Source organism: Mchenga conophoros, linkage group LG12 (assembly GCF_057382185.1).
Source record: "Mchenga conophoros isolate Kocher_MC1m ecotype Shallow Benthic linkage group LG12, M_conophoros_male_GT1.1, whole genome shotgun sequence".
In the NCBI taxonomy this organism is placed as follows: Eukaryota; Metazoa; Chordata; class Actinopteri; order Cichliformes; family Cichlidae; genus Mchenga; species Mchenga conophoros.
The window spans coordinates 32,479,871-32,496,985 of record NC_140537.1 but is presented as its reverse complement, the minus strand read 5'-3'; the positions used below and the strand labels follow the sequence as shown (position 1 = coordinate 32,496,985).

The 17,115-nt window shown below is 39.3% G+C and overlaps 1 protein-coding gene across 1 annotated transcript in view; it reads right to left on the bottom strand.

Annotated features, from left to right (window-relative positions):
- Positions 1-17,115, bottom strand: part of srrm4 (serine/arginine repetitive matrix 4) — a 63,544-nt gene that overhangs the window by 12,082 nt on the left and 34,347 nt on the right. Inside the window, exons 2-6 of the mRNA XM_085295309.1 lie at positions 16,171-16,293; positions 4,922-5,005; positions 4,718-4,798; positions 4,603-4,629; positions 4,297-4,347 (exon numbers count right to left, since the gene is read on the bottom strand). Of these exons, the coding sequence (XP_085151435.1) occupies positions 4,297-4,347; positions 4,603-4,629; positions 4,718-4,798; positions 4,922-5,005; positions 16,171-16,293 (366 nt within the window). The remainder of the gene's footprint in view (positions 1-4,296; positions 4,348-4,602; positions 4,630-4,717; positions 4,799-4,921; positions 5,006-16,170; positions 16,294-17,115) is intronic.

Genomic DNA, 17,115 nt, shown 5'->3' with positions numbered 1-17,115 from the left:
CAACCCGAGCTGTCCATCTGATATACTGATTTCTACTTCTGGTCATCCTGGTCACTCAAGAAAATATGAACATCTTCAGTTCTGCCACCTCCAACTACACATCCTGTCTTTTTGTAAGTGACACTCAGTAGTAATGATCTCACTACCATCCTGTAAACCTTCCCTTTCATCCTTTTGTGCCTTCTTTCACGAATCACTCCTGACTCTTGTCTCTGCTTTAAATGTGCATATAATGTACATCGCCACTTGGAGTGACAGGTTGATGTTATGTTCTGTTCTCTATTCATTTGCACTAAAATACATTAAAACATTATCTCTTTAGTTTTTCTAGTAAGTTCATTGTGGTGGCTATTTAGCTTCTTTTACAAAGCAGAGGACTGCCATATACACATTTAATTGACATGTGCTATTTGTCCAATTATCTGCAATTCAGCAGAGGCAAAAATGGCCTCACTAGTAGTCCTTTAGTTTGGATAAATGCAAGAAAACAAACTCAAACCACAATACTCCACATCTGCATGCTTTCACATTGTTTATGTTGGACAGCCAAACATTTCTAATTGGTAGCAGCTATAGTTTTTCTCCTTTCCCCACATTTTTAAACAAGAGTAGTGCTAATGCAAAAAAGTGTCTTGTAGCCTACTGGTGGCCAGAAGTTTAAAGATGAACAGACCAAAAATGGCCCCTGCATACGTTTTGTCTTGAGAAAGATGTTCACAAAACAGAATTAGATTCTCATTTAATATCGCACTGAATTATGGATGCTCCTCTTTAATTGAAAGCTGGTGACTAGACAGTTCTGATTTTGCCATCCAAAAAAAACTGTCTTGGAAAAAGGTGAGGCTTTAAAATGGTAGTCAAGCCAGTCTGTTATGGTGCCTACATCTATATTTTATGTGCAGTCTGTGGCCTTTCTCCACCTTGAATTTTCAGCTATCAATGTAAGTGTTTACAGTGGAGTGACTACTTTTCAATTTAATATTCTGTTTACTGTTAAAACAACACTGAAGACATTAAGGCTGTCAAATTTTAGTCATATACTGTATCGCCAAATCACAACAACAGTTGCCTCAAGGTAGTTCATATTGTAAGCTAAAGACTGTACAATAATACAGAGAACACCTCAACAATCAGATGATACCAGCAACCTCTGTGTGACAGTGGGAAGTTAAAACTCTGTTTTAACAGGAAGAAACCAAGAACCAAGGCTAGATGGATCCATGCTTTCATGTGGTTTATGCCAAATCCTGTCCCTATCATCTGAACATCAGCGCAGAAATCAAGACTCATCAGACCAGGCAACATATTTTCAGTCTTCTGTGTTCCACTTTTGGTGGGCTTATTCAAAATGTAGCCTCAGCTTTGTGTTATTAGCAGACAGGAGTCATTTGACACCAAGTGTGGTATCCTGTTGCTGCAGCTCGTCTGCTTGGAGGTTCGATGTCTTGTGTGTTCAGAGATGCTCTTCTGCATTCCTTGGTTGTAATACGTGGTTATTTGAGTTACTGTAGTGCTCATATCAGCTCATAGCAGTCTGGCCCTACTCCTGTGAACCCTGACAACAACAACAAGGTCGACAAGCTGGATCTGTAAACCCTAGAGATTGTGGTGTTGAAAATTTCAGCAGCCTGACCGGCACCAACTACCAAAGTCTAGGGATGGGTACTGGTATCCGGTGCCATGATGACATAACGGTAGTAACCAGACCGAAAAACAGCGCACATTTCGGTGTTTTATTTCGGTGCTGGGCCTTCGGTACACTTTGATTTCTAGCCAATCATTTTACGTTTCCGAGGATAGTAGGCGGGTCCAGGTACGTACGTTCTTTTAGAGCAGAGCTACAGATTAAAAATGCCCAAGGCGAAGCGGTCAAAAGTCTGGCTGTACTTCACAGCAAAATATGTAAACTCAGCAGCCTGCAACAAGTGCTTTAAGGTGATACTGTGATACTGCGCAAAGGAGGTAACACCTCGAATCCAATGAAACACCTGGCGACGCATAGCGTTTTTTTTTTTAAAGCCGAAAAATGCGCCGTATTTGATAGTTTGCTGCCAGACCTCACACCGAGCACATCTACTGCGGGTGGGTTGCCTGTTATCGGACCCGGAGTTAGCAACATCCCCCAAAAACACGAAGAGGAGAGTCCTGGCCCCTAGCCCTGCCAGTGTAGCAGAAATGATGAGGATGATGATGCAGCAGCAGCCGTTCTTCTCTGTGTGAGTAGCTTAATGTTGTTCGTGTGTAATTTACGTTTAGTAGGCTAACCACGTTATTAAATTAATGTATGTAAGGTGAACTAGCAAACATCATCATAGCTACATGCGGCTGTCTTCTTGTTTGATGGCAGATACTCCCTTCACCCTGGCCAAAAAGGCTAAAATGACCAAAGAAAAAGTGGAGAACAGCTAAACATGAGAGGTTTTTGGAAAAAGTTTGTGTTTTTTCCATTGTTTAAGCACTGCTTCCAGCCAAGAGTGATACCATATATGACCCATAGCTGCAGAAAAGGCTAACATTGTTATCTTTTTACAAAAAAAAAAACAGCTGAACATGAGAGGTTTAAGGATCAATTTTGTGTTCTCCATTCTTTAGGCACTGATTTGAGCACCGTTTAAGCACCGGCACCGTTTCAAAAGTACCGATTTGGCACCGGTATCGGCTAAAACCTAAACGATACCCATCCCTACCAAAGTCTCTTAAGTCAGTGGCCCCCAACCCCCGGGCCGTTTATAGCTCCATGAGCCATTTGGTACCGGACTGTGAGAGTTGAGGCTCGAGTGTGAAATTTATGGTTTTCAGAGTTTTTATCAGTTTTTATCGTTACTTTCTTTAATTGTTTTTATCGTTAACTTGTTTTCTCTGGGTCTTTTCCTGTGTGTTATGAATAAATCTTCTTTTTTTTGCTACTGGTACTGGTTTTATTTTGTAGTATTTATCCACGGCAACTTTTTTTTTTTTTTTTTTCACAGCATATGTGATTTATTCTTAATAAATTACATTTTCCATTGAACCACATCATATAACAGTTTACATCCTGTGCTGATATCAACATATCAGTTAGAACGAAATTTGATGATTGAACATCAACTTTAAAAAAGCACCAGTCAGGAAGGGCACAGTGTGAGAATAACACAAGCATTATTGAATTTCATCCTTACTTTGATTTATTCTTTTTTTGTGCTTATTGCTCCAGCTGCACATGGAGTCCACACCTTTCTCACTGACGTGAGTGGTTTCGATAAAGGTACAGGGACACTTGCCTCTCTCAGTAAAACCTCAGAATTTTCACTCAAATTAAGGATTTGTTTTTCAAGTCACATTAAGAAAAGCATCCTTAAAGATTGTAACTACTTTTTCCAAGTGCTCTCAACAAGTAAAGGCTCAGTAGTAAGACAGCGTGCAGTAATAAGTAATATCTAAAGTTAAAACAGTTATATCTTTTGTTGACTTTGTTGATATATCCACGGCAACTTAAAGGCTGGTCCGTGAAAATATTGTCAGACATAAATCGGTCCGTGGCGCAAAAAAAGGTTGGGGACCGCTGCCTTAAGTCACCTTTCTCCCAAATTCTGAGGTCAGGATCAGAATCAGGAAGAAAGGTCAAATACAGGCATTAGTGAGGTGCTGCCATGTGATTGGCTTATTAAATATTTGTGTTAACGAGCAGTTGAATGGGAGTGCCTGATAAACAGGCCAGCTTTTATTTATTTAACGTCAAAATTGCATATGTCACATCATCACCTTATGTTTCTTTATTGGCTACTCTGAGTGACAGGTCACATTAGCGAAGGGAAGAGTATAACAGAATGACAAAGTCATGAACGAGTGAAGTGATCTGAATAAAAGAAAAGAGAATAAAGAGTTGTAGTCAGCTGGAAAGCAATGGTTTCCGTTCAAGTCAGCAGCTACTGAACATGGCTCTGTGCTTACAAACAACAATGCGCTCATCCAAAGTCAAATTATAAAATGTTGCAAGATCACAGCATGAAATTGGTTTCTCTTACCCTCTTTCACCCATTTTTCTCTCTTTGTGGCTCAAGTGTTCAATCAGTTTTTCTGTTTGCAAAGGTTCTTTCACGCTTAGCTCAAGAAATATAAAAGCGGTACGTTTCTGTATTCACCTATCTTGCCCTTACAGGATAGTATTTTGCAGTATCCTCTCTTTTTCCTCCTCGACAGTGGGTATTCTGAAAATACTGGATGGACTACCATTGCTGGAAGAAGAGGAGGTTGTGAGGGGGAAAAAATAGTGTAGGACCTGGAGAGTACATTCTGATGCAACAGTCACACACTGACCTTTTCTTGTGCTTGCGTTCATCCTTCCTCTTATGTTTTAAACTTGAAGAGCTGTTAGGATGAAAGAGAATAATATCATGAGAGAGCGGTATTGATACTGACGAAGCCTGCACAGACAGCTTGCATACTTGCTGATACTAAAAGAGAATTGCGTTTCAGGTGGAAATCCAGTAATCTTGCTGAAAGCAGGCACCAACTGTTACACAGGAACTCATCCTGTTATGAACCGTCTTTCTTTTAGAAATGAGATGTGCACAGTGCAAGCAGACATGCAGAGGTTATAGAAGAAAAAAATCATATATGTACCTGTGTTTTGACTTCTTGGAGGTATACCTGAAAAGGGAAACAAGATGATTTAAGTCATAAATATAAAACTCGTGCAACTGTTTTTGTATATTGTTTTAACATTTACTGTACTTACCTGTGCCGCTTGCTTTTCTTGGAGCTCTTCTTCTTCTTCTTTTTCTTCTTCCTCGGTGGTGACAGGCTGTAAGAAGGAGACCTAAATAAGGAAAAATTTTAAAATAAATATGAATTTAAAGCATTCCTCTGCACAAACCTTGGTTTATTTATTTCCACACCAACACACATCACACTGCAGTGTCATCTAATTTTGGAAACTGACCTTTTCCTCTTCCTCTTCCGCTCAGACTTCCTCTTCTTCTTCTTCCTCTTTGGCCGAGGGGAAGGTTCCTCATCAAAGGACGGACTGTGAGCAAATTCAGAGCAGAGGGGACACGTTTGTTATCTTTTTGGGATCCAATGAATGATACACAGTCTTACATTCAAGAATTTCACAGCGATTTTTGATCTACTGAATCGAAAATATTCTGACTTATATTCTTTCAAGATTACTCAATGCAGAAGCCTTTACACCTATAAAGAAATGTAAATGAATTTCTAATAGCTCAATATCCCTAAGAATTATGCTGTACAGTTTTAAAGCTTGGACCAGCTGTTTGTTTAACCCTCCGGGGTCCAGAGTATAATTGGCTGTTGTTGACTACTTTTGATTATACCTCTATATTTTACCTTGCCTTGTTTGGTATCATTCTTTTCAGCAATGGTACCACATGTCTGAATTTAAAGGTTTTTTTCTTCTCATTTTCACATACTCTATTAACACATTAAATCTAAAATCAGATGCGAATGCAAATATAAATATAAATAGTAAATTTAAATTTAATATACATATATATATACATATATACATATATACATATATATATATATATATATATATATATATATATATATATATATATACATATGTTTTTGTTTTTGTTTTTTTAAATAAACATTTAAAACTATTTACATAATAATCAGGTGTCCATCAAATAGGATGCCACACAAATTATTTTTGCCACTCCAAAAAATAGTTTCTGTCCACTATAAGACAGAGGAGCACATCACAAGCCTGGTACCTCCAGGCCTGACAGCAGGAGGTGTATCACTCCTCCTGTTTGCCACCTGGAGTCAAACTCTACATTGCAATCTGCCTTTGGTGGCTTTTTAGCAACTGTGACATTCAGCCATTGCCCCGTTGTTTTGACAAACAAAACAAAACAGACGACTTAACTACACACTAAATAAACAAGACAAAACACTAAACGTCACAAATCTCTCAAAACTCACTTTCTTTTTCTCTCACTCTCACTGCTATCACTCCTAAAACTTCCCCCTCTTCCTAAATAACCAAATGTCACATGTTGCCATCTAATATTTGGATTGCTCAACATGGTACATTTGTCCACCAATAGGAAAGGAATGTTTTTTCATGTATTTTTAAGTGCTTGCAGGACTTGAAAAAATGCAGTTTTTACCCATTTTTTTCTTCCAGCAGACAGGAAAAATATCATGGCCTATCAATACAATTTAAAAATTGGTATATAGTTGGAAGCACTTTTAACACAAGCTGAAATGGATTCTCAGGGAGACTACATCTTGCTGCTATGCCATCTTAAATTGATCATGTGATTTGGGTCCGTCGACCCCAGAGGTTTAATTATTGACTGGTTTACGCTTTACTCCTAAGCTTATGTGGTTAACTTAGTAGTTTCCTATTTTCACACCCAGTATTTACACCACAGTTGTTATTTGCAGCTGTATTTGTATCAAACTGATGAATCAAATTCCTGCAGCCACTGTTTTTTTGTTCTGCTTTTTTTTAACCACACCCTGAAGGAAAAACATAGCTTTACTGCCCAAAATGCTTCACTATGTTCAAAAGCTCTGTAGCCAAATATATAAAGTGTAACTGGTGCCAAGTATTGTTTACTGGAATATCAAAGCTTTTTTTTTTTTTTTTTTTTTTTTGCTGAAAAGCAGCCTTCTACAGGCCAGAGGCAGAAGTTTGCCTTTTGCCAAAAAGCATTTTCAGGTTGGCAGAAACCTTTAGGAAGTTAGGAAAAGTCAAACAATAGAAGTGGTATAGGGTTGAGGTGGATGAATAAATGTTGCGGATGAAAGCACTGGACTGTCATCCAGAAGAGTGTGGTTTGTAAATGGTAAAAATAAATGGCCTGTATTTATATAGCTCTTTATTAGTCCCTAAGGACCCCAAAGCGCTTTACATATCCAGTCATCCACACATTCACACACACATTCACACACTGGTGATAGCAGCTTCATTGTAGCCACAGCCACCCTGGGGCGCACTGACAGAGGCGAGGCTGCCGGACACTGGCGCCACCAGGCCCTCTGACCACCACCAGTAGGCAACGGGTGAAGTGTCTTGCCCAAGGACACAACGACCGAGACTGTCCAAGCCGGGGCTCGAACTGGCAACCTTCCGATTACAAGGTGAACTTCCAACTCTTGAGCCACGATCGCCACGATTTGTCTTCCATTTGCTATCAATTCTACTAAGTTACTAAGTTATTCATTGTATTATTTGTATGGCTAAAATACACCTAGTGTAACATCTCCCAACTAATTAGGCATTTACTTTCATCAATTCATGGAAGATAGTTTGGCGGTGTAATACTATTTTTCAGGATACACACACACACACATAAACACACACACAGAGTACGCTTGGGGAGTGTGATTGTGTGTACAGCGTCTCTTTATGTCTGTCTCCACGTTGGTTGAGTGTGGAGTGAGTGCATATGAGAGCATGAGGGTGGGAATGGATGTTTGTGTCTGTGTGTGCCTGTATGTCTGTGTCTATATGTCAGGTTGGGTATCAGACGCCACCTCTCTGGGGACACCTCAGGCCCTCCAAGGTTTGGAGGCCTATCTCCACCCACCACCACCTCCCCTGCCGGTGGCGGACTCCCTCAGGTGTCGGTGTGTTGGTGGTTCTTTGCGTCTGGGGGTGGGCGTCCGGGTACACACCGGCTCACTCCTTGGCGGCCGCTTGTCGGGGCCTGGGGCCTGGGGCTCGCTCGGGCCCCTTTGGAGGTGGGGTGCCCCCGGCCTCTCGGCCTGGGGCTCGGTCACTCAGGCACAGCTGGGGGCCGGCGGAGCTCACGGGCGCGTCACTGCAACTCCCCCTGACTTCTGCTCCGCGGCTGCTGGGCGAGCCCTCATCTGGGACTCTCCTCAGCTCTTACTGGAACAGTGGCGCGGCTGCCCCTCTGTTGGTCTTCCATGGTCTCTTGTGTTCTGGGGGCCTCTGGATGTCTGGAGTTTTGATCTCCTCCATACCCGCTTCACACCCTGGAGGACGGGGCTGTGGCCCCCCCACACTCCCTAGCAGATCATTACATGGAGAAACCTTTGGAATGCAAGCATGCTGATCCACACAGGTATGCACACATGGGTATTCACAGACGTGGACTAAAGCTTTCTTGGCTGCTGCCTCAAAGCACACTGTGCGCTGTCTATCTTGCGTGCTGCACAATATCGTTTATTATTTAGTAAATATTGATATCTATGACTAGCTAGTTTATTGTGATGGTGCTTTGTTTTCTCTATTATTATGTTGCTCTTTGTTGTTTGCTGTCTCCTCTGTTTGTTTTTTTTGTTTTTTTTGTTTTTTTTTTTTCTCCATACAGGTGACCCAGGAGTTCTTTTTTTTTTTTTTTTTTTTTTTTTTTTTTTTTTTTTCTCTCTCTTCCCCCCCTTCTCACCGTCTCTTCTCCCCTTTGGTTTTCTTTCTTTCTCTCCCCCTCTTTCTCTCATTCATTCCCCCTGTCCTATTTATTAAAAAAAAAAAAATGACAAAGGATGAACTGAAGCTCTGCCATCACGTAATGTCGCATACTGCTGTTTCTGATGTCATTTAAAAAAAAAACAAAAAAAAAAAAAACACACACACACACACACACACACGAGTATGTGCAAAATCTGCACAATCTACAGTTCACAAATCCGTGGTGGAAAATTTGTCTAAGGTGTCAGGAACATGAAAAACACTGCTAATTAAAAAAGTTTGTTTTTGTGCCATAAATGCAAATTAAAATGTTACTGAGGATATAAATATATAGTATATAAAGATCCAGAAAACAGTCCAAGTTAAACTGCTCTGTGGTCTAGTGAATCAAAATCTTTTTTTTAAAAAAAATCATTGCACTAACATTGTGTGGGGTAAAGGGAAGCAGGACCAGCCTGGTTGTACTTCTTTGGTCCTTCACACAGACAGCTTTGCAAACCGCTGTCTAAAATTTGTAGCATTTACTGTGACAAGGGGGCAGTTTAGGCGAACCGCCACAGCCACTGTACTAGTACACACTGCCTGATAACTTGTACATCTGTGAAGGCACCATAAATGCTGCATAATATACAGATTTTGGAGCAACATGGGCTGCCTTCCTTTTTCCGAGAAGTCCTTGTCTTTCTGAACAGCAAAATACCAAAACAACATTCTGCATGTATTGCAACAGCATGACTCAACAGCGAAACAGTCCGGGTGCTGTAACTAATCTGCCTGCAGGAAGCAGAGAACATTTGGCACACTATGAAATGGAAAATATGTCAAAGGAGGCACTGGACGGTTGAGCAGCTGAAATCCTATATCAAGCATGGGAAAACATTTGGCTTTCAAATCTACAGTAATTGCTCTCCACAGTCCCCAAACATTTTTGCTGTTAAAAGACGACTTGGAGCAAAAAACAAAACAAAACATATATATATATATATATATATATATATATATATATATATATATATATCCAATGATCTACAAATGATTTGTAGATCATTGCATTGTGATTTTATTTTTTTCTTCTTTTTTTTGGAAACTGATTGATATATTCTTTGGGAATTTGCTGTATTGCTTTCCTCCCTAAAAGTATTTACAGATAAATAACCATGACAGAATGGGTGGGGTAAAATAATCCACATGACTCATCACTGGCAGCACATAACTGCACATAAATGCATCCTGATTCTCTCTCACAACAATCATAAGCAAGATTATCTGTGATCCAAATGTCCCATACGAGATAATCTCGTGACAAAAGGATGAAAAATCCTTTCCAAACTGGTATAGACATAAAACAAATAACATGCCAGCGAACGTCACTATACTTTACTCAGAGGGAGGATCACAGATTTGATCTTGAACTTAAAATACAGACCTTCACTTTTTGAGCTGCAGGGCCTGCTGAGCAATTTTATGATTTCGATTGAGAGATGATAATTTATTTCTGAATTTAACAGGGATAAAGCATAATACTTTAATGTACCATAGCCGAAAGGTAAATTTCATCTCCAGTCCCTGCACAGAGGCAGCTAGCGATATACATCTTGAAGAAGCAATGAGGTACACTCAGTTTTGGTTTCCAAATAATTTAAAGACAGATATTTTACCCTGGCCACCGCTCTGTAATGGTGCCAAAAATGCAGGTGACTGTGAGAATGTGTTGGAATCTCTCCATGTAGCTCATGGATCCTTTATTTCTGCACACATTGTTCTGCGTATAGCCACATTCTCATTATAGTGTGAGATATTCTTGTTATCCATCCTTTCTTCTCTTGAAGTGTGAATTCATCACTATACTGGAAAGAAAATGGTCGTATTCCATCTGCTGACCAGCTTGGTTGCTGTCCAGTGGTCCACTTCATTACTCTTTTAAAATGACTGATGTGGAAAAGAAGATGAAGGTCTTTTGAAGCACCACAGCCCCCCTGAATGGGCCTTTCAAGTGCAGAAGAGACTGAAATTCATAGCAAGGAAATACATGAGAGAGTGACTAACCATATCTGGGTGATACAGAACAACAAAAAAAAGTAGTTATCATAATGGGTATAAACTTGTGGATATTTTCTGGAAATTTACAGACTAAGTGGTGTAGTGGTTAACACATTTGCTTGGCAAGCAAATGTGACCTTTTGTTTGCCAAGTCAGAGACACAAATTCCCTTTGGGGATGCATTAGGAAAGGAACAGGAGCCAAATCAAACATGTGGAAATACTTGCTGTGGCAAGGGAGCAAGTAGCTTACGGACTAAAAGATTAATTGTAAAAGTTACTGAATATTTGTGAAAACCGAAGCTGCATTTGTAGCATATATATGTGTGTTTTTCTGCCTAACATTAGCCCTGCATGTTCAAATGCTCCAGTTGTTTCAATCTTTTGCCAAATAAAACAGCCATTAACAAAGGCTTTAATAGACACGCACAGTGCTATTTTTGAGTTAAGGCATTAATGCATTGTTCACTTGTCCACAAACAACGGTGATGTAAAAAGACACTGATAATTGAGAATTAAACCTTGGAAAACATCTGGCATGTCTTAAGAGTGACATAAAGACATGGGGGATTTGAAATAAAGCTTAAGGATTATGCAAATTACCTTTACTGTACAAGAGCAACAATAAGTTGCACTTGATTCTCTAATGTAATAGAAGTACATAGCAGCTATGGAACAATATAAAAGAAGGAAAAAAACCCTAATTGTCGTGATCAAGGTTTCCAATTCTCTACAGTATAAATTTAATTGCATAAGTGTCAGTGCAAAGTGTGAGCCTCCCACTTTGAATGTGAATGTGCATATGTGTGTGTGTGTGTGTGAGTGTGTGTGCATATATATATATATATATTCACACACATATTTCAAAGTGAATGAAACTTGTCATTAAAAAGAGAAACCTTTTAAAAAAAATAAAAATAGAATAATGATACTAATATTCAGGTGTTATTTTCATTGCTCAGCATTTGACTTAAGCTATCAAAATGCCTGCAGATGCAACTATGTACGATATATTTGGAATCATTTTTATGCTTACAGGAGGGTAATTGTTGCCATTTATGTGTCCAATTTAATGTACCTCCCTGTTACACAAACAGAGGTCATGCACATAGTTGAGTGTGATCAGGACTGATCCAGACAGTGACAAACTGCACTCCCCCTTGATATATACGACCACAGAGCTCTGGAGAGTATGTGCCTGTTTCATCGGATGCAGAAGAGTGTCCTGCTATAATAAATGGCCCTGCTTGGAGTAGTCGGCAGTTTGGTAGCATTAGGAACTGAAATGCATTAGGGCTGATTAGACAGTCCAAGCCCAAGTACCCTCTCCTGGTAATGAGAACGCTTTGTCACTCATTAACACCTCTACCATTCTGGCCTTGTAGAAAGAGAGCACAAGACAAGCATTTGCATTTCTTCTTGCCAGCAGAAACACTTTCTTTTGATGAAGTTGAGAGAATGAAAAGGAGAATGAGAAAGCAGTCAATTGCCAGCTGCACTAGGAGTGGTGATTTTGTGAAACAATGGTGTATGAAAGGGAGCTTTTGGGGAACTTTTGATGAAAATATATTCAATTCAACTTTTTTTTTTTTTAAAGAATTGATGTTTTAATCTGAGCCATGATTATGCATGAAGACCATACATGTATGTGACTACATCTAAGATGTCATTACCTATATTATTATAAAGAACAAAACATGTCTCTCTCCCATGAAGCACTGAAGTACGTTTATTTCAGCTGTAACCAGACACACTTCTATGTTTCAAGTGAAGTTCAGACTGTTTTCATTCGATACCCAATTCACTGGAAATAAATCTAAATAGTTTACTTCTGCATTTTGCTCTTTTTGTTATTTGACAACAACTACTCTCAAAAACCTACTCATTACATCAACTTACTATTTCTAGATGGAATCCAGTGTCAGCGGCTTATGGCCTCATGTTATAATTAACTTTTTTTTCTCTGCCAAATTGCTGCAGGCCAATTAGCAAGATAACAATCCACAGAACAAATGTCCTTCTCAACAAAAGAGATTTTTCTCAGGCAATGCTTTGTGAGACAAAGTATTTGGAAATGGATCTAGCTCGTTAGCCATTTTAATAAAAGGCAATGAAAAAACACATGCATCTAACCTTGATGGCTTGTGGAGGATATATCATGTAATCACATAGCTTTTTTGTGTGTTTTTAAGGCTTTATGGTATGTTATGTTTCCTCTTTTTAGTTGACCTTGCGGTCAAAACAGCGTGCATGGGTTTCTCTTCCTTGTTTTTTGTCTTTTAATATAAATATAATTTGATAGAATTTACCAGCTTGACCTTTATGAAGTACAATCTCTACATACACAGCAATGCTGCAGGTTTTTGATTTATTAATTGTAATGGCTCTACAGTGAATTTCAAATTGAAGAAAGTATCAAGTATCAAGGCCTTTACTGCAGCCGCCCTCAGTTGCTGCTCATTTCAGGGTCTCCCTTCCTTCTGTTTTGTCTTCAGTAACTGAAAAGCAGCTCTGCTGGGTTGAGATCAGATGACTGTCTAGGTCACTGAAGAATATCCAATTCTTTGCCTTGGAAAACTCTTGGGTTGATTTTGCAGTATACTTTGGGTCATTTTCCATTTGCTATGTGAAGTGTCATCTGATCAGTTTTGTTACATTTGGCTGAATCTGAGCAGTAAGCAGAACTCTGTACTCTTCAGAGATCACCCTGCTACTTCAGTAGCCACATCTTCGAAAAACACCAGTGACCCAGCTCCACTGGCAGCCATACATGCCCTATGCCACAGTGTTGCCTCCACCATGTTTAACTGCTTGTTTGCTTCTGATCATGAACTATTACCTCTCTATACTTTTTTTCTTCTGATCATTGTTCTAAGAATTTCATCTATTCAAAGATATTTTTTCATAGCTGTCATGGTCTAGACTTTGATCATGATACAACTACCTCCTTGAGACTGTTCTCGACTCGGATAAACATTCTGAAGGGATTTTTCTTAACTTATAGAGGAATGAATTCTTTGACCAGTCACTTTAGTTGAAGTCTGTCATCTTTCATGTCTTTCTTTGGTGTTGCTGAGCTGGCCAGTGAATTTTCCTTTGCATCAGATTGTTGATTTTGCCACTCTTAAAGTTTTCCTTATCTCTCTTCTAGCATTATTTGGAATTTTCCAATAATGACATCCTTCATGTGCATCAACATCTCTCTGGACCTCATACTGAGAATTACAAAGACCAGATACCAAATGTAAACTCAAGACTTGGAATCAACTCTAGATGTTTTATATACTTGTCACATGATAAGAGGGGGAGGAATGAAGGAAGAGCCGTACACCCATATGAGGAAATATCCTGTGGAAGAACAGTGTCCCAGAGCTCACACAATGCCAAGGTGCACTGAACTTGCTTTGGTATCTTAGTATATTTCTGTTAATGATTCTGTGAATGAATCTTTAATTCCAATATTCCTAGTATTTGCAAAGGTGTCGTTCACAGTCCACGTCTATATACGTCTAATACAAATCATTGCAAAATAGATCTTGAGGAGAAGTTGGTTTTGGAAATACAAAACAATAGTCTTTGACCCCAGAGATCAGGGTTAGCCTCCAAGCATGATTTGTGCTTCGATTTAGAAAGTAAAATTGTTTGATTAAGGTTAGGTAAAAGATTTCGGTGTTGCCAAACATTGTGTGTTATGATAGAATCAAATCGGCAGTGATATATGCACTATGGATCTATGTATGTCTATGTATCTATGGCTCCACAAGATTTGCCAGGAGACATCAAATGTAAGCAAAAGAGTGGATATTATAGATAAACAAACCTAAGAATTTGTTGCTAAGTAACATTAAGCAAAATAAATTCCTGCAGTTATGCATTTTAGAAAGCAGCAGCAATGCCATGTCATCTTGCATGCCACTGTATTATCAATCACATACATAGTCCAAATTAACAATGTGTGGACACATTGTTGCAGTCTTTACAAGGTAGATTTACTTCAAACCTTAAACAAGTACAGAGTCCTCACACTGGACACAAAATTCATTTATGTGAAATATAAGGGCGACATAACAAACAGCAAAAACACAGATAAGTAAGTATGAAAGAATAAAATCAAATCCAACACTGGGCAGCTTAAAGGACAGTAGAGTAGATATGCTATAAATACATCGTCTCCTTGATTACAAACAGAGCTCTGGTTTTCTTGGAGTTCGTTCCACATATGTGCTGCATAAAAACTGAGTGATGATTAATCCTGTTTATTTTTCAATACGGGAACAGGAACCAGGCTTGTGCCAAAACAGCTGAGAGGTCTGGCTTGTTCATTATGGCCTCTAACAAACGTGTTTTTAATCACCTTTAGCTGTAATCTTACAGTACTTTACTGGTGATACAATTTTTAAAATTCATTTCTTTATTTTTTTGATATAGCATGAGGTTTTGAGAGTTTGACTTAGTTTAGTATCTCATTAAAATTAATGGATGCTTTACTCAAAGTGGACTTCCTTTCATCGTCTCAGCTAGAACTTGTAGCAGTATTCTCTCTAACCTCCTGCAGCTTCTAGCATTGCTGTGCTTTTTGGTCTGAATGCAGCCGTGTTGTGCAAGATTTGACACTGAAAATGCATTCATTTTATTGCTCTAAACCTCATATAGTAAGACCTACAGTTTCACAATAAGATCCCTGCATGAAGTCAAGATCATCTCTGCTACTGTCTGATGAAATGGATACGCTGCAGAGCTGCTGTATAAGAAAGGGTAAAGTCATCATTTAAGAGGTTTACCAAACCAAATGATGAAAAGACTGTGGTTCAGCAATGGTAGAGCTTTAGTGTACGTTCTATGTGCACTATGTACACTCAGCACACTGAGAACTACTCTGATTTCTTAGTATTTAAATTTTAAAACGCTGTAACTTGGAGCTGCTGGTGAGAAGGGTGTCTCACAGAAAAGCCCCAGTTCCAAAGATAATAATGCTATAAATCTCTCTCACCATGCTTTCTTCTATCAGATGTCTTTTCTTGCACGCATAAACCAGAAAAATGATTATCAGAAGCCTGCATGCCAGCGTGTTCTCTGCGCTTGCTGTTAAATTCAAAAACAAAGAGAAGCAGCCGCCGGGTAAAGTTCATCCAAAGAGAAGAGATTCATGTTTATGATCCGCTCTTACACTTCAGATGCTGCTTGAGTCATGTTTTACATATCACTGCCTGCTTCCCTGCTGTGTAACTGCAACGGCTTTGAAGGTGTCAGATTAATTAAAAAGGTTTCTTTCCAAAAAAAGAAAAAAAGAAAGAAAGAACCAACTCTGCCTGGATTGATTTCTCCAACTCTGAATAAAAAGCCTAAAAACTGTTCTTCTCTGCATGTGAAGAAGACTCTTGCATCTGAATGACACAGCGTGGAATTCCTTACACCATTTGTATTTCCTACCCCGATAAGAGTGTTTGCTTTTCCTGCACCGGAATATAGAGATTAGCTTGGGTTTCTTGTTGAGAATCAGGCCCTGAAGGTGTGTTGGTTTTGCTGTTAAAAAGGCTTTATCATCTACAGACGCAACCAAAACAAACTTTAATCACAAAACTCAACTGATCAACAATCGTACATGTTTAAAGCCCATTCTTTTCTCAACCTTCTCATCTCTTCACAAGCACTTGTTTTCTTTTAGTTCAGAAAACCCTCCTGATGATTTTGAAGGATTGCTACTTGGCATGTGTGAAAACACAAAGGCTAACTCACCTCCTGGCCCTGCGATGGCTGCGGTGTTTGCGTCTGTTTCCTTTGATGCAGCCATATCTGTCCCTTGTGTCCACAGCTTTCCTCTCATCAGGCTTGAGCTGCTGGCAGGTTGTAGTTTCTGAGCTGTGGGGGAAGAGAAAAAAGGACAAATAAGATTCAGTTTTTGCTCTCGAGCCTTCAGTGAGAACTTCAAGTGATTTTTGCAGTTGTCCACACAGCTAATGCTTCCATCGCACAATAGTGAGGGGGCATTTAACATGCTTGGTTAGCCTTATTCCCTTTGGTCGACTGGGTATGTGTTTTATTCCCCTCCATTTCTTTCCTCCAGCCACTCTCTAGGAAAATTGGAGGTCAGCCATTTACCATTCAAATCAATGTGTCAATTGAAATACAGTTATTTACATGCCTCAGCTGGCCTGCCATTTTGTGAAATGGTGCTTTCTGCCTTGTGCTGGAACAGTTCTTAAAGTTTTGTCCTTATCTATGACCTAGATATATTTAATAAGACGTAAATGCAAAATCAAACCAGACACTCAGATTTTCTGTTTTGTTTTGGGTTTTTTTTTTTTTTTCAAAAGTGAGGAAAATTATTTCTGGCTCCCAAATAATTTTTCCATAAGTCAGGTGTTCGGGTAATTCAACCACTTTTCATCTACAGTGAAATACGGCATAGAATGAATGATTAAATAAACTGAATGATTTGATGTGAGCACACAGTTCTAGCCCTGCTTATTATTCTCTGTTTTAGTCATGGGAGATTTGAGCGTAATTACACATTCTCCTCTTCGTCGAGTGGCTCCCGTCTGATTGTAATGAGAAGATAATCAGAGCCAGAGATTAGGACGTCAACGCCGCCTCCTCCTCTTCCCCCAGCGACGAGCAGGCAGGGCCCGTCGCTTTCTATCTTCCTCACCTTCATTCTCCTTAGCCTCTCAGCATTAGAGG